Raw genomic sequence first — 23,482 nt, 5'->3', positions numbered from 1 at the left:
ATCTGTTTACATTACATAGGCAAAACGGATTGTGGTGCTACCTAAGCGAGCTTGCCTCATACACTGTGTTTTGTATCTCATTACTTGTCATGCTGAATTCTGTCAGATTTTGAATGCTTGGAATTAAATTATCCATTGTCATTTTTCCTCGAGTCTACTGTTTGTTTATTTTACCTTCTGTATTGCAGAAATGTTTCAAGCATTTCTGGAAGTACATTACTGTGGGTGTTAATTTTTATGGAGTGTTATCCTGCCCTGCTTCTGAGCAAAACCTTGAAATTTGACAGGGGTGGCCTTCATCAGGGAGGTGCCTCATGCTACTTGCTTGATAATCCACATAGACTGAGCTAAGATAGTAGGTATTTGGACACACATAGAGATTTCATTGGTGAGGGTCTTCAAATGCATCAGCTTCTCTGAGCAATGGTCACCTCCAGACAACCCTCTGTTATTTTCAGTACCCTTTAGTGTTTGCTGGTTTGTCCCAGACCAAAGGCAACTTGAGTGCTGATAGCAGAAACTCATGTCTGACAACCCAGTGAGGGAGGATGGATAGTAGTCAGGAAGAAGCGGTGATTTCTAAACTTCTTGTTTTATTTCTCCTGGACAGAAAAAGAATGATTTGCATTTCAGAGTCCCTTGATCATTATGCTGGTTGTCAGCCTTATAATTAGAGAATCAAGTATCGTTTTTTGTGTTGGATAATAGATGGTTCGCATGGGGTGATTTCTGCTAGTGCTAACAGTAACAGCTAATATTAGTGCTGATCTTCTCAAAGGAAGAAGAGAAAACTGAAAACTGAACTGGGATTTAGAAAAGTTAGGCTCTTTTTTCTGCTCTGATATGCTTCCTATAGCAGTAAAACCAGTGATGTCGAATAAAACTTGAATGTATACCTAAGGAACTGAATTGCAAATGTTGGAGAAACTTCATTTTCATCTTTAGCTTTTGAAAGCTTATTTTTGGCACCTTAACTTTCTTACAGCTTTCCTTCATGTCATAAATACCAGAGTTAACAAAGTACTAAAGGAAGTCTTGTATTTCATAATTTCTTTTTTAATCATTTCAATATGAAAATAATTAGTACATGTATTCAAAACCTATTTCCAGTATAGAAGATGATTCAGTCATATCTTTTGGTCTTTGCTGGAGGAAGAACAAAAAGTTGGCTTGGTTTAGACAATTAGCTTGGATATTAGGTAAATAAGTTCAACTGTTAGGATGGTGAAACTCTGAGCGGGCTTACCTAGGGGCTGTTTAAAAAAACCTTCATAGAAGTTTCTCAAAAACAAGTTAGATAAATATTATCGGAGTAACCTCCTTTAGTGTAAAAGGTAAGACTGGAAGTCTCCTCCCACATTTAATTTTTCTGAATTTGGTCAAGCATTTAAAAAGTGGCAGGTCATTAAAGACGACTTGCTTCTGAGACACTTTAAGGCAAGTATGGTAGAAAATCCAGCTTTCCAATACAATAGGTGCCAGTAAACTCTTCAAAATTCCCAAAATAAATATTTCTGTGCTGCGTGTAAAATACTGTCTCTTTTCCAAGATTTTATGTTCGCTTATAAATGACCCAGATGGATGAGAAATACAGCCATATATACATATGTATACATATCACAAATACAGTCTCAAAGTAATCTGCTCAACCTCTTTCGTAAATGACCGTGAAGTAAGTAGGAGTGAGATGGGAAGCATTTGGCTGAAATATTGATATGACTACTACCCAGAATTGATTCTGCTGCCTCAGTTTCATTTTGTGCATTTTCTTAGCTCTCATTCCTTTCCATTTGCTCGATAATTGTTGGAAGAAGCTGAGGTGGTCATATGACCTTATCCCTAAAACAATTTACTAGCAGGCTTTGCTAACTGTAACTTGAGTGAATACATATTTTCTGGCTCACCAAGAGCTTGCACTATTTAACAAGAAATAACCTGGTGATGTACTTTCTCAACTTCTATCCTTCTAATTTCCTATTTTTCTCATCTGTGCTATGAAGAAAAGTATTTTTTATTGAAGAATGAATTGAAGAGTGAATGTACTACTTACAGCTTTGTACCTGGGTTGTTTTCTGTTCAAGCTAGAAAACATTAGGAAAAAAAAAAGAACATGTGAACATCCAGTATCACCATCATATAGCAGTATTTGGTACAAGCCTACACACACATTATAGCTTAATTAAAATCTCTCGTTGCTTGACTGCTTGCATGTGCGCACATGCACAAACCAGTTGACTCCTGAAAGGGAAACTCTTTAACAAGGTATCTTGTTATCACAGAATGTATCAATTAGTCATTTCATAGAAGTTACTTAGATACTGAAATCAGGAAATAAGTGTTGAAAATGCTGAAGAGTTATTAATTTAGAGGGGTTTGTTTCCATCACTCAGTATGACACACTCTAGCAGCTTGAGCTACAGCAGAGTCTCACTGCCATGTGTTGGAGGATGGCATCTTTAATATACTGCTACACTGAAAAATCTAAGTATTTTTAGTCTTTCAGGGGATGCAGCTTAGTTACCTGTGTTTGATATCAAACTGCTAACCTGCTTGTTACTGCACAACCTGCGCAATTACTGCACAAAACAGTTTACTGTGAAACATTTATTTTGCAACATCCAAGGCATGAACTAAGGATAAACCCCAGGTGTTTGAATATTAAATTCTTTTTTATGTTTTTTTTGTACTTTATCCAAATTTCTACAAAATACTAGTATTATAAGACATTTTTAGTCCAGTGTTAGCTTTGCACTTGGTATGTTTGAACATAAAATGTAGGTTGTAGTCAGAGTGGTGCTTATACTGCAATATCAAATTACTCAAGTGTTACGAATTGTTCTTTTTCCATCGCAAAGATGGATGAGCATGTATTTTGACATGCAGACTATGATGATGGTATTCCAGGAACGTTCAGTCAATACTTCCCTGGTCTCTTCTCCAGTCCCTCCAGCAAAATTAATTTGGTTTCTTAAGTAAGGCTGAAACATTGGAATTACGCCAGATAAAGCTGGAAGAAAACCACTGAAATAATTATTTGGAGCTAAATCTATTCTCTATATCACTACACGACAAGAGTGTGAGGAATTAACTGTTCACGTAGCAAAGGGGAACCCTTGGACTTCCCAGAGTCACTTCACTATCACCGTTGCAGCAGCGAGGTTACGGTAGCTGCTGTCTTACCATTATCCCAGCTCTGCAGGGGTGAGCTCGCCTGCTGGTCCCCCACTGCCGTTCAGAAATGCTGCTGCTGCATCTCTTGGCCACAAAAATTGCTCTTGGGGCAGAGAATCCAATGCACAGACAAGTCCAAGTCCCCTGCTAGGGATTTCCAAATCCCATCTAACAGTAATTGCAGTGCTAGCTGAACTGTAAAACTTCTGTGGTTTCTTTCTGATTTTTACTCCAGTTGATGAAGCAAAGCCATCATTCTTGCATTTATTTGCTGTTTTATTGGGTGTCAAGTGTGGCAGGTTGCTAAAATCCTGTTAAACAAATCTGACTTTTTATATATTAAATTTTATGTTTATTTGTATAAGTTTTATTTATATATTATAAACAACATGGCTTTTCATATATTAAAATGATTCCTATGCAAAAAGTGATGTTTTAAGGTTTAGTTAATTACTCCTATTCTGTCATGTCAGATTATTGGGATGATTTGATTTGATCGAATCTGTTCTGCCCGTGGATGAAAGGCTAAACAAATTATCGCGTATTAACTGACATAATTTTCTTTGTGTGTCAGTTGTGTGCATCCATCAGTATGGGGCTGAATAACTTCACCTTAACCAGCACGGTTTCTTCTAAGTTTCTTCTAATGGTTCACTTAACTTCATAAGTGTGGTTAATGCTGAAAGGAGACAGCGTGAGATGCGGCTAAGATGGTGTCTGGAAGGGTGCAAGTCCAACGTGCTTAAAGAACTTGGTAGACAGACAAGGTGCTGAAATACTGTCAGCCTTGCCTGAGTTAAATTGAAGGTTTCAGTCCGTAAGCATTGCGGTACGGTAGTGATAACAGTGCTGAACATACATCTCTCCGTGGAAGGACATACGGTGTGTGTCCTGGTTGCAGGTTAAATTTCTGCAGGCAGTAAATAGCCGAGCAGGTACTGAAGATCAGTCCTGTAACAACATAAACCTGTACCTGCCTCCTGGTGCTCAGCCGTGCTCTGGGCTCTGTGGGTGTTTTATCACCCACGTAATCTGAGTTTATTCCCAAGTATGAGAGAAACTGAATTTGACCTGGGTGACTGAATGCCTGGTTTTGCCTTGTATAGTTATTATTGTCATAGCTAACACCATCGGCTTCAAAAGTGTTTTACAGCAGGCATAATCTTTTAAAATGCGTAAGTAAATTCTTTCACAGATGATAAAATATTTTGATGGAATTGACACATTAATAGGCAAAATCATTTATGTGTAGTTTTTTCCTTTTCCCCGTGTGAGAAAACTTTCAGAACAATTCTTTCCACCCCAAGAGTATTATGGATTGCTTGGACTGTCAATACTTTCCTTAAATCTTTTGTGGAGTACAATAAACCTCCCTGTCCTTTATATAGAGAGAGTGGTAGAATTTCACCCCCCATTTAAAATGCAGATAATACATTGTTTGGAGAAGTTTGTTTAAAAGGTAGGTTTAGCTGGAGTGAGTCGTCACCTGGGCGCTCTCTGTATGTGTGCATGTATTGGGAACTTGATACTGTGGGAAAGCTGCAAGGCACCTTCTAAGGTGATGGAAAAGAAATACTGTACTACAATTAGTTTTACTCACAAACAAGAATAGGATTTTGTTATCATGATTAATTGCGTCTTACCATACTCCACCAGAAGGTAAGCAATAGCAGGAGCTGAAATTCTTGAACGATGGAAAGAAAAGACTAACAAGTGAAAGGTACGGAAGCAGTCCTGAGATCTCTCTTACTTTGCTAACAAATATAACCACAAGCTCTGACTTCTGAGATAGATGGAAGTGATAAGCAGGTCCCTTTTCAATGACCAAGCCTATTTGAACATTGATTGGGACAAACCATTCTTTGTTTTATTAGTATTACTCAATCTTTAGTACAAAGTTGGTATTTAAACCAAAGGCTGCCTTTACTGCAAGATGAGTTTGTAACATTTTGTGTGCCCATTTTATTCCAGGCTTATAAACTGTGAATTTTCCATTGGCTTTCATTTGCTTTAATGAAGTCCGTCCAATATGATACAGTGGCAAAGTCTGTTGTCTTTTATCCTATTCTCCACCTAACTAGTGCCTCTAGATCTCAGTTAGCAGCGGACAGAGGGGTAGAGGGGTCCCAGACCATTTTTATGGCTTTGTCTTCTGCTGTGAGCAGAAGCAGGCAGGGTCCGCACTGGCATTATCCTCAGCCGCTAGCACTGGCCGTCTCCCTCGTGCAGCTGCATTTAGAGCTGGGTCAGAGAGCTGACGCAGAAGAACACTGCCCTTTTTTTTTCTGTTATTATTCTTCAAATGGATCCGGTTCCTGATCAGGTTGGCAGCCAGAGAGCCTGCCTTGTCACAGGGCCAGCATCAGGAGTGGTCAGGTGGGGGTGAAGGAAGAAGGCTCGGACAGCCCTTTCAGCAGGTCAGGTTTGTGCTGGGTGAGTATGACCAGGCAGTCCCAGCCTCATAGCCTCCAACATCCCTGCCACATGCAGGGCAGAACAAAAATAAGAACTGCAAATGAGTGCAACCTTCTCCTTCAGCTCTTTTGAGGTAATTCACCACAGCAAAGCCAGTGCATGCACAGCCTCTACCACAGCTCTCTACGGCACGGTTCCTAGGAGTTTGAGGGTGGTAAGTTAAGCAGTCAAGGTTTTCAAGGCAGAGTAAAAGGTTGAAAATGGAAAAGAAAAGGGTGCGTGACCTGGAGAAGTATATGGAAGGGTGATGGGTGGATGCACTGGGCTTCTTTGCAAATACTTCCAAAACCACTCTGTTTCATTCATGTGTGCCACCACTCCAAGTCTGCAGTAGTTCACTGGCAGGATGTATTTAGTTTACTATTGCTGAACAGCTTCAAAACCTGTTAAAATACAAAACTCGTTCTTACTTGTCAGAAAGTGAAGGTGAACATACCAAACATCAGATTACAGTTTGCTGTAGAATGGTTGCCTGTGTTTGTAAAAAGGCATAGTGCATTTTATAAGCGTTTGAAATCTTCGGATTCTTGAAATATCTTTTCGGTGTTTTTAAGAATACAAACATAAATGTTCAGTAGACTATTTTGCAGATAAAAGAAAAATGGGGAGGGGGCTTGAAGTCTATTCCTGTGATTTTGCAGGTAATTTGGGGGAAACCTTTCAGAGCCACAGTGCAACTAAATTCTGATGGAACAATTGAAGACCCTTGCAGAATTACTGCACACAAAGATGTGGACTTTTATTTTCTTAAGTAGTGAGCAGTTTGGCACTAGGGGTTGAAGATCAGGACTTGGAGGCACTACAAAGGCATTGCAGTGATGAATTAAGAAGATTGTGACACAGGGTTTGAATATTTTTTGTGTATTATCAAGGGTTGAGTGTAGAATGCACAGCAGAGGTAGGTAACAGAGAGAAAATGAGACAGCATCTTAACAGCTTCCCTTTTTCTCTGCAGTAATACAGGATATAGGCCAAGGTGCTTGGTCTTCTAGGAGTTGGTGCGAACATTAGCTAGGAGGAAATGTTTTCACTGAATGCTTGTATCCTATGACACCAGGTAGAGAAACTTTTGGTGACTTTTTTAAAAATCAAATAAATGCTGATAAGGAGTAGGGGGGTAGCGAAGGAAGTTATATGGGGAGTTTCAGTTTAACTGCCTAAAGTTTGGAGGAAAATATGAAAAGTAGAGTAGAAATGTGAGTGTTACATTCATAAAGAAGAGTCTTCATTATTTTGGTTGTTTTTTTTTTTTTTTTAGCCCCAATTCAGCAGCCACTTGTGCAGGCATATTGCACAACTGTATGTGTAGTCCCACAGAAATCAGTAAGCTTATCTATGTCAATGACATGGACCAGAAGTCTTAGAGAATACAAGCACTAGTTTGCATATATTTCAGGATTTGCTGTCTCTGTACACGTTTGTGCAAAACCTAGCACAGTCATGCTTTGAAACTGGGTTGAGGATTTGGCAATAACAATGAGGGAAGAAAGGAAAATTCTCTAAAAATCGTATGCGTTTCTTACATTTGACTGACTCCAACCATTTTAATCTTTTCATGAGCATTTACATCAACTAGTTTCACTGAAAACTGTAAAATGAGAATTAAAATAGATTGTCTATATGTGCACAGATATTGTATTAAGCAATTGTTTTTATTTTCTGGTAATTTTTATTCATGCATAGAACAGATGAAACATTTTTCTTTCACACAGTACTAAGCTCAAGTACATGCTCTAACTTTATTGAAGTATTTAGTTGTGTTTTATCTAAATGAGCCCTAGTTTGGACTTCATTCTTTGCAGTGACCTCTCTTCCAAGGTGATTGGGGTGGAGATATCCAGTTTATTCCATTTGCCAGGATCTCATGGCTATCACGGGATGCACTAGGAAGGACATCCAAGTAGTTCCATGCAGGAGATGTTGGCACCCACTCACCTTGAGCCCCTTCAGATGTGGGCTGGTTTCTTGCAGTGCTGTGTCATAGCCCTTCACATCCTGAGTTCCAGCAGGACATACTAGCTTAAGTGCAATGCTGAACTAGAGCTGACTCTTCCCATTCAGGTAGCATTAGACCTGGGTCAATAAGACCTTCTGGAAGTTGGAGCCCAGTGCAGAAATGTGTAATTAGTCTTGATTTGGCAGGGTCAGGGCTAAACAAGAGCTAAAAAATTTTCCTTGTCCTTAGCTGACTCTCTGAAAAGCCACTTTCACTGTGCCCCTCGGAGCTCCTGATATTGGGAGTCTAGTGCAGCTGTATCAGATCTGGCACCATAGAGAAACAGTTTAGATCTGCATGGTTTGGGAGTCAAGATCTGCCCAGTAAAGATGCTTGGACTGCTTCCACACCCAGGGAGCCCTGCTAGACCTGATCTCTGCATGCCTGAGTTCAGCCCTCTCTGCATTGAGCCTCCTGAAGTGGAAATGCTGGACCAATGTCTCCAAATCCAGAGTAAAATGCTGTGGACACCCCTCCCGGATGACAGAGCTGTTTTATTCCCTTTCCCTGTGGACAGGAGTTGTAGGAGTTCCTGTAACTCAGTTTCCTCTCTGGAGAAGGCACACTAAGATAACACTGCATACAGTGAGCAGAAAATGTCATATTCTTTGTCTGACATGCAAGAGGTATGTCAAAACCTGCCTGTTTTGCTCGAGCACGTTCCCAGCAAGGTGAGCCTTTGAGAGGCTGATTGAAAGGCTGAGCTCTGTTCCAGATTTACATCTCCTGGCTCCGTTTTCCCCAAAGGGAAGGGGATGTAATTTCAGACCCTTGGTTAAAGAGTTACAAACATTTGGGGAAACAGGTAAGTTACTGCTAATTGATTCCCTGGGCCACTTGTTCCCAGTTTCGGAGGTATTGCTGGCATTAAAGATGAGGCGTAAAGCAGTCTGAGTTAATGGTCTCTGTCAGATGATTACATTGCACCACGCAGGTTGGGAAGGAGCAGCCGGAGAATGGGCAGGAAGAAAAGGAGAATGTGGTGTTAGTAAGCATAGCTCCAGAAACAAAACTTACAGTTTCTTCTGATTTTTGCATGTAACCAGGACAGTCCCACCACCAGAAAGTACCATCTAAAGTGGAGAAGAAAACAGCATTTTTCAATCTATTGGTAATGAATTGTTGGATTATTTAAATAGCTGATTAAGTAGATCTTATAAAAACAAAATATAAATGCTCATCGGTAACTGATGTTCTTTGCCCTCTGTGGAGGGTCTTTCTATAATCACTTGCTTCCATTGGGCTGGTTTTCACTGCTTTACAGCTTTGATTTCATGGTAGTGCAAGTTCCTGGTTCACATTCTCTTAACGCTGCTCTCCAAGTGATTGACTCAACGTTCAGAAAGGCAGCAGTATTTGTACTTTTTCTGTCTGGTGGTTTTTTTTTTCCTCCTTTTTAAACTTCACTTTGTTCATAATCAAAGCCCATGAATGCATCCATCTTGTAGGAGACATTTTACTATCTTTAGTTCAGCATTTCATGAATGAGATCTACATTACAGTCATAATAATTTGTGCTAAAGGGACAAGTAGACCCAGAATCCTCGGATTATTTGATGAAAAGTAGATATATGTGTTTAATGCCTAAAGAAATCCTTTCTGGTAAAAATAAATCCAGGCTAAAACTAGTAATGTGGGAGAAACTTAACCCTTTTCACTGGGCTTGGAGAAGTAGTTGATAACTGCTGTGGCTGTTTGACTCCCTTATTCAGATTAAAAAATAAATTAAAGGAAGGAGGAAGGGAATGAAAGAGCATTTCCTTACCAGGCAGTCACACAAGCTATTGTCTGTGAGCTCCCCGCCCCCATCTCTTTCACCCAGGCACACACACACACACACGGACACACGGACACAAAAAGCCAGTTTTGTGTCCTTCTGAGCACACAGATGTTCCTCTTGGCACCCCTACAGTATGGATAGGTTTTTTTGCAGGCGCAGAATGTGAGGCTTCTTTGTTGGAGACAAAGTGTTGCCTGTGGTGGGAATTGCTGCAGTGATGGGAAAGTATCGTAATGTATTGTTGGATTACTGTGTTTTTTTTCCCTAGTAGAGACAGTACATTAAAGTAGCTTTGTGGGCAGTGAATTGTTTGAGCCAAGCCTGGCTAATAACACTCTCTCCTTGGCAAGCAGTCCTACAAGGTATGGTTGGCATAGTTCGGACGGTCACGGGGTTTGTCCCAGGCATGTACAGCGGTTCTGCTGCCTTGAGTAGAAGTCTTACCAGCCGTATTTGGTGAACTAAGAAAAGCAGTCTGACTGCGAAGATAGAGCTGTTGTACTTTCAGCTCTTCATTTTTTAGTTGTACGAAGATCTGATATGATACGTGCCTTCTAAATAATTTTTAGGACAGCTGTTCTGGGTTTTCTATATAATGGTTCTAAGAAAACAGCTTAAAATTAAAAACTAATAGCATTAAGTGTTTGCCTGAGCTTTCATACAGAAAAGGATAGAGTCCTTTCAAATTGTTTCTTGTGGTACAGCCTGCCGGACAGCATGGTGCTTCTTTGGGCACAGTTGATGACACTGCCAACCTAAAGCTCTGAATCCAGCACTTCTGTTGTTGACGGTACCGACCAAGAGAAACACAGACCTGTCAGCTGGGGTCTAGATTAAGTTCCTTTTGTCCATATCATGTTATTTTATACCTCCATTCCTGAAATACGCACAGATTTTGTCATGACTTTAACTCTTCTAGTTGGCAGTTCTATACCCCCATAATAAATATGTTTTGATGTGAAAGGTCTGCCTATGTAGATCCACTTGAAAGATTACACAGTTTAAGATGAAGAAAATGAGGTGTGGCTCCATTTCAAAATGGCTCAAGAAAGAGCTTCTAGATGAAAAATTCCTTGAAGAAGCTGCTTCTAGGGAGAATTTGGAGGTGAGACTAGAGGAGAAAGTTACCTGACTCTGTATAATAACCATTAATTATTTTGTTTCTCAGTTTGTTCCTCTAATGACAGAAGCTCTACTCCTTCCTTTTTTCCCCAGATATTTTTATCTCTCTCTAGTTTCCTCACTGTGGAGAAAGATGTAATGATTTAATTTTCTGTGGAGCTTTCATCTTTCCACATCTAGAAAAAAAAGAACCACAGCCTTATCTGGTATGTTTTCTCAGTCCATGTTTGTGTATTGTGTTTAATGAGAACTTATCAGTGTGTCTCTATTGACCAGAAGACGATAAAGTGGTTATAAAAGAACGCATAAGCCAAACAAGTAGATCAGGGAGATGGTTCTCCTTGTACAATGTCACGGCAGTTGTTGCTAGTTCATTTCCAGGTGTACTCCGCATACTGGATGCAGTTCTGCTGTCATGAATACACCTACTTTTTACTATTCTTAAATAAGCTTTTTTCATCCCTGAAGCCTATTTCTTGTTTGTCTCTCCAATTTCACTGAATTGCTTAGATTATACTTACTCTAAGCTTTCCCCTCTTCTTTCACTCCCCCTTTTAAAACTATAAGCATGCTCTTGTTTCCTGTGTCAGTGTCCCCTGAACAGAATTCCCTTTGGAAACCCTTCCTACCCTTCTGCTGCCTTTGGTTTCAGGAGCCCAGGACATGTTCTGCTGCAGTTCGGTTTCTCTCCTGGCTTTCCCTGGAGGTCCCTCCTTGTCTACTTCCAACCTGGAACTGCCATTTTTGCCTGCATGTCTCTTGATATATCCAACTGTTCATTTCTTCTTTATTGCCTCCAAAACTAAATTTTCTGACGATCCTTCGAAGTTCCTTTTGATAATTATATTCAGTGATAGTCTGTATTTCCTTAACCTCAAGCACTATAGCATGAGGTTAACCTTTGTAATTTGTAATATCTTAATGGTGTCTGGTAATACCTTGTTTCATGCTCTTTTGTATGCTTTTTCCCTCCCTTTAGTATTTCTAAAAGCTGCCCTTAGCAGTCTGAGCTCACTCCTGACATCATGGTGTGCAACAGGTGAGTGGCTTGCTAGGTGAGCTGTCTCACTGTTAACTCCTTGCCTAGACCCACCGTGTTCTTCATGGATATTCTTTATATGTTTTCCTCTTCTGTTTCATGTGTTTCATGAAACACATTTTTTTTTAAATCTGAAACACTCCTTTTGCAAAACTGTCCCTCTCCAGACTCCAGTTAAGCTCGCTTAATATTAGTTATTTTTAGCAGAAAGTGAAACCATCAAATACTAGGTTTTCTCGAAGACGGGTGCATGGCATTCTGCAGAGAAGTGAGCCTTCCCTATGCTTCACACTCTTCCTTGCCAGTTCTTGAAAATCAAACTGACAATGTCAAACCAGTTGCATTTTTAAGGCACTGCTCCCCAGTAAGATTTTCATGTTGTCTCTGAATAGGCTTTTATTAACTGTGAAAGCCATTTGAATGAATAATGCAAGTGTTAGCTTACAAAGAAATGTTCCTGACCAAATCTGAAAATGTCCCTTTTACAGGAGCACCATGACCTCTTTTTCATCAAAAAGTCTGTTCAGTATTAGTCCATATTGTTCATTCATAATGTAAGCAACTGAGATTGTTCTTGGGACATTCAGATTAAATGGACACTAACAAGGAATTGGAACTTAAAGAAGTGTTACTTGACATACCTTAAAATGTTGGTTCATGTTCTCTGGCATTTAAATGCAGGCATATATTCTAGACTTGCACGCTCAGTGCTGCTTCAGGATGATTTGTGTGCACTGGAAATAGGTTTATAATCTGTTGTTACAGTGGTGCTTTTTTGCTGCAAGATCCCATTTTATACTCTTTTGGCTTTGTCAGACCATAATATTGATACTGTCAGATATTTTTAGCTAAAATCTTTGATTACTTCTTCACTGAGTGTCTTGCAGTCATCTGAGCAATCTGCATATGTTGCATCTTATAGACCAACTGTTAGGTAAATGTGACTTGACTTTTGCCACAGGTGAACAGTAAGAGTGACTGAGCAAGCCGGAGGGCAGATGTTGCAGGCAGTGCTTTTGTATAGGCACCAACAGCCAAAAGGAGAATTGGGGAAAGACATGGGAATAGGGAGGTTCAGGAAAGAGACTGGTACTTTTCAGCAGTCCTTTGGGAAGGAGCAGTCCTCCCTCAGCCTTAGTTGATTGATAAAGGGGAACCATATGGTGCCTCCAGCTCCTCTTGTCTTAAAGCCCCATCCATTTCCTCCTCCTTTTTGCTCAAGCCCACCAACTCTCACCAGCCCAGTATTCTCCACAGACCTCACCCCCATTCTCCAGAGTTGTATTCCTCAACCTGCATCTCCTCCTGACCCCGCTCCCCTCTTCCAGTCTTTCTCTGAGACTCCAAACCATTAGTGCCCAGCCTTTTCCCCTCTTTAGCACCTTTCCCATCTCTCCTGTTGGATTCACGTGCAACCAAGAATTCAGGTATCTATTTCAGCTGTTCAGCCACTCCATTTTCTGTCTGTCTGTATATGCCAGCCCTTACATTAACATGGTTACCAGCACTCACTGCCACTGGAATAGCCATTCTAGCCTCCCCACCTACCTTCTGCATCCAGCTCTCCCAAGAGAAGAATAAATCCAATTTATAGCTACGATGGTGTTTAAAGACAAAGAAAGGACATGGACAGTACTTACAATCAGTGCAGATGGGAGCTTCAGAGCAAGGTTAGAAGACATGTCTGTAAAAACCTGCTGACAGTATGTGAATTATTCTGGTTTGCTGAAGTTTTTCCCGTGTGACAGTTTCTCCAAGCTGTACCAAGCTTGAGTGTTGAGCACCGAGGCTGAGCAGGTTTTTAAATTCATTGTCATTGTTCCCATAGCTAGTGTCATTACCCAGACAGTAAGGGGAAGAAACATTCTGATTTGAATTTTGATAATAGCTGTGTCTAAATTATCAAAACCTACTATTTTTAATCCCTTATAAGAGACCTACCGGGATGGCTGGTGCAAGGGGACTGGCTGAGTGAGAAAACTGAGAAGCACTGCAAGAAAAAGAAGACCACTGAGCTTAGTTGGAACTGGTAAAAGAAAAAACTGTGATGGGGTAAGAAACTGAAAGGAGAATGAGGTTGGCTGGATAAATGGGCTGGGACTAGGATCAGTGATGAGGCAGTAAGTAAGAGAAGACAAGAAAAAATGTCTAATGGTTTTTCCTGGGGTAGAAAAAGGAAACTGGAAACACCTTGTCAGAGATTCCAGGGAAACAGCGAGAGATCAGAGGAGAAGTTATGATTAGGGAAACAGAGTCAGTGTAGAAAGAAAGATTGAGACCATGTGTATTAAGAGGAAAACTAGAGCAGTATTGTGGAAACTGCATTTGAAATTTGGAGGGCTGAACGTTTAGGACTACGTACATGAAAAGTATCTGATTAAGACAAGATCCCAGTGTGGGAAGGGGAAGGGACAGAAACTGCAACAGAGATCACTTGTGGAAAGATGGACAGAAGAGTATGAAATAGAGCATGCTTCACATGAGTTTGTTTGCCTTTTTTTTTTTTTTCACTTTGCTACCTTTTTCTTTCATCTTTTAAGCAGTTTGCCTGGCTTCTGGTGCCCATAAGCATGAAGGGCTATGGGGTTTTTTTAATGTTTTGTAGTATAATTGGCTATGTTTTTTATACATTTAAGTATATAACCTTTATTTTTTAGCATTTTGTAAGTTACAAGGTGATATTTTAATCAAATTAGTTCATTCCATAGTTTAAGCAGCAGAAAAAATATAACAATTTGGACTAAAGACTCTGATTTCTTTTATTTTAGAGTGATGTTTCCTCTCAAGTTAAAGGATATGTTTTATATTATAGACTGAGAAAGCAACTGGCATAAATTACTGTATGATGACATAACTGTATCTGATACAAGTCCTTAGATGACAGGAGCCACCTATTGCAAGTTTCATTTGTCAAAGCTTGCCTCACCATGCCATAGAGAAAAGGTTATAGCATTCATCTTTGATGTGATATGAAGTACATTTTAAAATATAGATTATTCTGTGGATTCCTTCTTTAAAAATGGAATGATCCTGTCCCAAAGGTTTTAGTGAATGCAAACTGATTCTTGCGGAGGCTGTAGCAAAAATTACAGCAAGTTTTTTTTGGTCTGTTCTAGTAAATATTGGGTACTTCGGTTTTTGTCTGAATTGAAGGCAAGCATGTTACTTTTTGGAAGTTTTTCACAACTAAGAAGTTCTACTGAGAGTCTAAATGTCTATACTGAGTGGAACAGAATTAGATTTAAATATTTGGCACCTTTGGCTGTGGTTTTTTTGCTGTCGTAGAAACAAATGCCATTGATTATTGATATCATCGTAATAGCAGAGCTAGACAGTGTCTTCACAGTGGTTTGCTCAGGGCTTTTCCATGACAATCATGAAACAATTCTTGTCAGGCTTTGCATTTACCTTCTTTTAGCTATAGGAATGTAAACTTCCATGTTTCATTCCCATACATCTGTGCCACTTTTGGTCGGCTACCAGTCGTCTCAACAGCCAACGGTGGAGACACAGAGAAGGGTGACAAGATCTCTGAACTTGGGTCCCACAGAATGAAGACACCAGGGCTTGACCAATATGTTACAGTTTTGGGCAGCTCCATAAGCATAAACAGAGATAATATTCTACCCCCTAATGATGGGGTCACCCCTAAATTCTGCTGCTCTTACCAGTCTGTTTGGTAGTTATCTTCCTACCAAGTGGCAGTACACGCAGTGACATTAGTGTGTGTGCTTGCTTCTGTAAGCTCCAGTTGGCCAGGGGTATATTCAAGTGCTTCAGAGTGTTTGTCACATCAGGATCTAGCTAATATCCCCAAACTCTTCCTGGTATTCGTTTCAAATTTCTGCTTTAGCAGTGGTCAGAGCAAAGTGGGTTTTGGCTTTGGACTTCCTCAGGTGCTTAAAGCACCTGTTGGTTGTAAGGATGCTTACCATAGGCTCTACTTATGCACTGTTGTTCAAAAACACAAGGTGACAATGACTGTTGTTTAAGCTGATGGTTTCACACAGGCTTACAGCATTCTGCTAAATGCTTCCAAGAATATGAGAGGCTTTTACCTGCTTTTATCTAACGGAGTATCTAGATCTCTGCTTGTATCTAGCAGAGTATAGCCTTTTTCCTTCTAAAAGAATGGCTTTGACACAGGGAGCAAAAATATTCTGAAAAATTATTAAGCATGTGTCAAAAAGGGTAAATGTTCAGAAGAAATAAGAGCATGTTTGCTTGCTTAGTTCATGGAAAGAGGAAAACAAATTGAGTAGGAAACAAATACAACTGAAATGGCAATAGGCGGATGAGTCACAAGAAGAAATACTGCATTTTCTGATGGAATATAACCAGCAACCTTAGAGCATTTTTTGTGAAGTGTTTGTTTGCAGAGAACAGAGACGTTTTGAAAATCCTATTTTGAGCATCCATCCTTTATTTGAATGACTGGGTGCTGTGCTAATAAATAATGGATGAATAAAATTTAAGCCAAAAGGGACCTTCAGGTCATCTCTCAGGACTTCACTGTATCACGAAACATGACATTTCAGCAGGTTATCCTGAACTGAGCTAACACATCTGTTTTGATATCTCTTCAGTTGAAGCCATCAATGGCTGAAAAGCCTCAGTGCTTGGAGTTTTTGTCTAGTGGTTCATCAATATTATTGGCAAAATTGTGATTCTCATTTGCATTTGTTGGACTTTACTTTCCTGCCGTTATATGCTTTTTCCAGATAGATTTAAGCGCCTTTTAATACCAGTGTTTTCTTTCTGTAAAGGTATAGCTCAATCTTTTTAATAACTTAACAGCTCAAGATCTTTACATGGTTATTCACAAGATCTTTACATAGTTATTCAGTTTTATGCATGTTCTTTGTCCTCTCTTCAATAGCCTTTAAAGAAAGGCACACTCTCCTAGTATCTCTCTTACCATCCCATGTTCTGCTCTGTGCAGAATTCACACTACCTTTCTACTGCCACTTTCTGCCATCTTGCTCGTACATACAAGGCTAGAATTTGGTCGTTTTGCACCAGCGTTGCCTGGGGGCTCATACCGGAAGTGTGTGTCTGTGTGTTATGACTGCTGTATCAAGCTGCTGGAAGCAGGACCGTCCCCCCCCGTCACTAGATGTGCAATGTGTACTTCACTGGAAAAAGCCACTTTAGCAAGATGTGGATTGCTGCGTAGAGCTACGCTGCCTTCAACTTGATAGCAGTCTGCTAATCGCATCCATATTTCTTCTGAACAAGAATTTTATGTACGCTGGCAATGAGTGAGGGGTTGCTGGGAAGTGGTGTGCTCTTGCTGAGCTCCTTCCCTGTAGGTCATCAGAGGGTGATCTGTACAAAAATCATATAGATCTGTGCCAGGGTAGCTCCTTAAGCCACCTGCATGGCCTCCCTTTGCTGATAAACTTGAGACCAGTGTGGGCTCGAGCAGCATCCGTGAATGCTTCAAAACATTTTTGAGAAGCAAGATGAATTGTTCCGTACACAGCTCTGTCCCACCCCAGCTGCACTGCTTTGCTGCTGGCTGGGGTCATTTTGCTGCTGTCTGGGGTCACTTAGAGGTGGGCTTGCTTCTGAGGATGCATCGTAGTTTCAGTATTACTAATGAGGAGCTACAGGGTGATTCCGAGTGGATTTGAACAGTGGTAAGAATGGTGAACAAAATATCTGGAGAAAAAGTGATGGTCAGATTTATTTCATTACCTTTTTTGTTGTTGTATTTTTTCTGAGGTTAATAAAGTGATGTCTTCCACCTAATAAAAAAAAAAGAAAATGAAACACTTAAGAATCTTGTAAACTGTTCTGTACTGTACTCTGTTAAAGCACTGAAACAAAACCTCTTGAATAATAGATCTGAAAAACACATTCTGAAATTCTCACAGTACAAAAATGAAAGACATTGAGACTTCTTATGGCATTCTCTGAGAGTACCATGGCTCAACTCTAACCCTGTCTTTGGAGCATTTTATATTAATCTATTTTATATGGGAGATAATCCAGGGATTCCTTTTATTGCAGTTTGTGAAAGCCATCACTAGAATGTGTTGGGAGACATTAAAAAATAATGATGCAAGAAATGTAAAAAATTCAAGTTAAATTCTCTAAATGACACCCTCAGTATAGGAATTAAAAACCAGGTTTAGTAGTTGCCTCCCTACTCCATTCAGAAATGCATGTTTATGAGGGGTGGGACAGATGGCACGGAAGAATGAACTGTGGGTGAGAGTGGTCGTAGCCAGCCCTAGCTAGTTCATTCAGCTTTGCATTGCACAGGTTATCATTCCAAAAGGAGGCAATGGAGACTGAAAACCAGTAACAAAATAGAGGGAATATAAGCTAAAATACTCAATTTGTCTCAGAATAGCAGTCCCATATTTTTATAGTATGGAATAGAGGGTATCTGTGAATGCATTTTTAAAACGAGTGGGAAATACTAGCCAAGACCTGGTGAGAGACAACCATTTCTGTAACTGTGTTGTTATTTTCGTAGCACTGGTTCCAAGAACAGAAAGTTTGTTGCTTTAAATTTTAAACTAATACCTTGAGTAGTTTTAATAGAAGAAGGACTGCTTGCTAATTCGTGATCACATGCAGTTATAAGTATTGGATATTTTAACAAAATGCTTTAATGTCTACACCTATAATTTAGAGTTTGAATAAAATTCTTAATGCCATGTAGTAATGCGGATGCTTCCTCTACTTGTGAAATTGCACACCTGCAAAACTACTGTCCCATTTTCTTGGTAGCAAACGGTATAATTAGGATCAAAACCCCATTTTTAGTTGTAGCCTCCTTGTTTTTACATGCTCATTGCTTTCCAAGTTAACTCCCTTTGTAAACCTTTTGCTGTAGCCTGAAATGACTTTTAAATTAAAAAAAGAACATTTCCCCCGCAGCGTTCTTGAAAGTTAGCAAGTGCTGAAATACATCACTCCATATCCTCCCCTTCCAATTTTATTATGTAAAAATATTGGAGTTTTTTGTTTATTCATATATTTTAAGGGGACTTAGTAAAATGACTTTTTAAAAATTACAAGTTTAAAATCTTGACTGAAGAGTTTTGAGGTTTTTGGCTCTTTATCATTAAGATTTTGAGAGATTTAAAGCTTCAGTGCAAAAGTGAAAGGATTAGGATAAGGACCAACTTGCAATAAAAGGGATACAGTCAGTCAGAAGGACGCTTCCAAGTTGCTTAAGTTTGGAAGTGCACGCTGTGCTATTTATGTGTGTTCAGCAAAGAGAAGACCTACTTTATGTGAGTTAAGACAGTGGTTTGATATTTGCATGCAAAGATAAAAGGCCCTGCTTTTAATGTAATAAGAGGACATAAACTTTAATTTTTGTATTTGCTTTTAAAGTTTCTTGAAGCAGCATTAGCAAGGCTGTACTGTATGCTTTCTCTGGGCTCTTACATACTGTATTGTACTGGTGATGTACGGTTGTACAGACTTACGGTTCAAATAAGAAAAAGGATTTTCATCTTGCTTCTTTTCAAATTCTTTTCCATGACAGTCCAGAAATTACAAAGAGTACTGAAGCAATTATTTGGGCTGCCTCCAACTTAAAGTCATCTTCTGGAAGCGGATGTTTGAGGAAAGGTGTGCCTGTACCCAGTGCTTTGCCCACTCCAGAAGAGATGGAGAGAAGCCTGCAGACACTCATTCAAACTAGAGAAAGCTTTTTGGAGCCCATTGATCGATTCTTGGCTGAAGTTCAGGCGAAGGTTTTCGGTGGGTGCTTCAGTGGGTGCTCTGCCAACACTGGCCTGAGATGGTGTCACGGCTGAGCAACAGCAGCCGGTGGATTCCCACCTCTGAAGCTGGGTGTTAGGCGGGGTCCTTCTGTGCAAAACTGGTGTTCCCGAAGGGTTAAAATTGGTGGCTCTTGTAAATAAATTCTATAGAAGTGGAGAAAGCTTTGACTCTACTGGCAAAATAATTTTTTGAAGTTCTGTAGAATATTCCTATACCTTCACTTATGTATGCAACTAAAGTGAATTTAATACTCTTACCTGGCAATAGGAAGTGGTAGGAGGAAAACACATGCATCGTTGACAAACACAGTGCTTGGGGTTGGGTGAAGGTTAATTGGTTTCTGCTGATGGTCATCAGATAGGATGATCTTGAATACCAGCATTGTTACTTAAAGATAAAGCAAGTCCTTTTGCAAAATGGAGTAGATGGTTTCTTTCCTTTTACACTGGTGTCCTGTGTCTCCTAGGACACCGTTCCTGAAAATAATAAAATGCCTGCTTTGTTTCTGGGTCCTGCTTCAAGCTTCTGCTTTAACCGTAGGATAGTTTTATCTGTTTTAAGGATAAATACCTTCATGGATAGAATATGCTTAATATGCATAGAGCAACCTATCATTTCCTCTTGCTCTGAATGTGGTGGATAGACCACCACTGCACGTTGTGTTCATGTTTCTACTTTTTCTACATCTTCCGTTTCTCGTTTATTCTAAAGTGTTTTAGCTGTAGGGAACATCTGTCACAAAACCAAATGTTTATATTCATACAAATTGGCGGTTGTGTCAGCTCCTTAAAGTGATGTTCTTCAGGATCTCTTTGTAAGCAGATGTGCTGTGACTGGAAAACCCTCTTTAATAATTGAGTTAAGTACGATTAAAGTATCTGGAATCTGTCTGAGTTACTGAAGCAGCATTGAAGATTGTGGTTCTTTTTATGAAAATACAATTTCTTGGATTTTGCATTACAAATATATGCTAAAGTCATGTCTGGAAATTTGAGTAAAGTTCTCTGCAGACTGTATGATGAGCAAAGTCTTCATAATGCTAAAATGGGGGGGAGTCATGCTTAAGATTATTAATTTATTATTAAATTAGACCTATTAATCATGAGAAGTACAGTTTCTTCACAGATTTTCCTCATGTATTTCTCCCACATACCCAAATGGCTAAAATCACTGGTCAGCTGGTATCTTCATTTAAGGTTCTTCAGTGAGGAGCTTTCCTCTTCATTCCCTTTCTTATCTCAAAACATCCTGACTTCTTTGGGGAACTTTCTCTCTTAAATAAGCCTAACAAATTCCAGAAGATACCATGCATTTTTAAGGTCTTATACATTGTCTTTTAATTTTGTTTCACCCTTGTCTTACTCTGAAATGTTGCATGTTACCTTTCATGAATAATTACCATCAGCTGTGAAACCATTCTGTTTTGAAATGCAAATATTTCATAGAGAAAGGAGCAGAACTGATCCTTTCCAGCTATTCAGGTAACAACCAAACATAAGGTGTTCTCTGTCTTCGGTAGGTGTGCCGTGCTTTTCACTGCAACAGTGGTTACTTGCATTTTGGACAGATGAAGGACTTCAGTTTTATGTTTTTAAGAAAATGTGTGGTATTTCCAGTGTGCTGATTCATGCAGATCATCACAGGATTCATTGGGATGAGTGTTGGCAGAAACCTTGCTGGCCAAAGTACCCTATGTAGCTACTTGTTCAGAGTGGAGGTATCAAAGGATCTTCCTTTGCAGTTTGTAACATAACCGAATGTATTACCCAGGATTATCCAAAAGCCACAGGAAGTTAATGTAAGATAGAATTGACAGGAAAAAAAAAGTAAAAAAAATAAATGCAAGTCCAGCATCTTCTCTTAAGATGTTTAGTTTTCCAAAAGGATCTTGGTTTGATGTGCCGAAGAAAGTTGAAACCCGGTTCAGTTTTGCTGCATGCTAGCAAACACTTGTCAGACAGTAAAGATTGTCTGCCCAAGCTGAAGGTGAGAATGAGCAAGGAGGAAATGTGTGCAGCCAGACATCCCTGTTATATCCTACCCAGTCTGTAGCTGGAGAATGTTTCAAACTTTCTCTTGCTTTTGCTCAAGGTGGTCAGGCTTGGTGCATCTTCAGCTCTCTATGCTTTGACTAGGAAAAAGAAAAAAAAGTATGGCTTTAACTTTCAAAAGAAGAATAATTCTCAGTTTTTATTGCTGGACTTTGATGAGTAGCTCTCCAGGTGCATTATAAAAGATGCTAGTATTTCAAAACTCTTCACTAATTTGGCATGGCCATTTCCACCCAGGGTCTGTTTTTAAAACACGTTGAACACTTGCATCTTCTGACTTAAAAGGAAAAAGAAAGAAAAAAAAGAGCGTAAAACAATAAAACCCAGCCCCATAGGCAGAATGTTTCATTACAATAGTTGTGGGGTTTCTTTTTAATTATATGTAGTAAAAAACTTGCAGATGATAACCACATTTTGGAGGAGGGGATAAGACAAGAAAAGTTCCCTTGCCTGAGGGCTGGAGTTGGAAATGTAAACTGGCATTATATGTTAGCTGGCATTATACTTTTTTGATAATAGCAATGTCACCAGTGATGTAATGATGACTTGTCCTCCCCTTTAATGATATGTTGTCCTGCAGATAATTGTGCGCATGATAGCAGATGATACAGTAGGATATTTTGATGGAAGACACAAAACAGTTTCCTATATAATAAACTGCTTTTCTGTAGAGCCTGCATTCCCTCAGCGGGATCTGGTGGTGTCTGCTCTTCCATGGGCAGGATTGTATCAACAGAGACTGGCTCTGTGGTGGTAGAGTGTGTCCCAGCAGTTTTAGTGCTGATGCATTACAACAGTGTTGGACTTCCATTTCAGCACATTGTGTTCTGTGGGGCTGCTACTTCGGTCTGCAGATGGGGGAGCAGCCTGAGGAGATGCAAGGCCGGTGCTTAACAAAACTTACCTTCTTCCCCTTTTCCCCTTTTCTCTACAGAAAATATCAGAAAGGAACCGAAGTACGCCTGAGACTGCTGGATCTTGAACTCACGTCTAGGTTCTTGGGCGCAACAACTGATATAACATTGCTGGAAGCTGATGCGGTGCTTTTAGGGCTTGTGGAAAGCAAGCAAACAAAGCAAAAGGAGTAAATTTCATGTAAATAAATGCACTTTGTGCTCTATAGCAAATTACACAAATGAAATGTTTCCTTAGGAAATAAATGAAAAGTTTCTGTCTGCTTGGTTGTGTAAATAATGAGATCAATAAAAGACAATAAGCACATCGTACCTGATTCTTGCTCCATTTTTATTCACTCATCTTTCTAGCTCTTGGCCTTTAGATTTAAATGTGAAAGGTTAACCGAGCTTCTGTAGGTAATATTAGTTGAATGTTGGCATATTCTTGTATAAAGAATTCCAGAGTTCGTCTTTCCATCCAAAGGGATGTTGATCTAAGACATTGTACTTCCATGGAGGAAGTCCAAAGGTTACTGTCGTAGTGCTCCTTCCAGTGCGGTGTTTCGTACAGAACAGCGTCAAGGGCTCCTGATTTCCAAATTGCAGTGTAGAATGTTTACTGCAGATACTGGTTTTAATCTCTATTATAATACATCATGCTTTTATCTCCATCTGCATGAAGAACTAGAGATTATTCTTTGCTTTAATTGGAGCTCTCATTTCCAATGCATGTTAGTAAATTTTCTCCAGTTGTTAATAGAAATTAAAAGAAACTATTTCAATGTAGTAGGCAAGTGTAGGTCTTAGGTTTCTCTAAGTATATTTAAGATAAATATAATGGATATTTGAACGCACAACCTAAGAATCATGCTATGGTGTTTCCAATATCTTTTGGGAGCATTTGCTATCAGAGAGCATTTCTTTTGATTTCTGGTACATCCAAGTATGAATTCTGCACAGTCATTTGCAATCTGCATAGTCCCTAGCAGGTGTGTTGAGGGCAAGTGAAATTTGCCATTTATACCACTGAATTACAAAAGAAAGCCTGTTTAATCTTAAAATATTTTTTCCTAATGTTGGAATAACATGAGATTTGTTAAGGTGCTATGCCTTGTTTGTCTGCAGGGACTGTCCAGTGACAATGTGTTTCTCGCTATATGTCCTAATTCAGCAAAATGCATGCTGGCTTAAGCATATATT

General features: G+C 39.6%; 1 protein-coding gene across 1 annotated transcript in view; it reads left to right on the top strand.

Moving 5' to 3' along the window:
- TPD52 (tumor protein D52) overlaps window positions 1-22,612 on the top strand; it is a 130,435-nt gene extending 107,823 nt beyond the window's left edge. Inside the window, exon 3 of the mRNA XM_052786754.1 lies at window positions 22,321-22,612. Within this exon, the coding sequence (XP_052642714.1) occupies window positions 22,321-22,474 (154 nt within the window). The 3' untranslated portion in view covers window positions 22,475-22,612. The remainder of the gene's footprint in view (window positions 1-22,320) is intronic.
- The last annotated feature ends 870 nt before the right edge of the window (window positions 22,613-23,482 follow it).

The sequence above is a fragment of the Harpia harpyja genome, chromosome 5, assembly GCF_026419915.1.
Source record: "Harpia harpyja isolate bHarHar1 chromosome 5, bHarHar1 primary haplotype, whole genome shotgun sequence".
Lineage (NCBI taxonomy): Eukaryota > Metazoa > Chordata > Aves > Accipitriformes > Accipitridae > Harpia > Harpia harpyja.
Note: the sequence above shows the minus strand (reverse complement) of the source record. Positions and strands in the feature narration are given on the sequence as shown.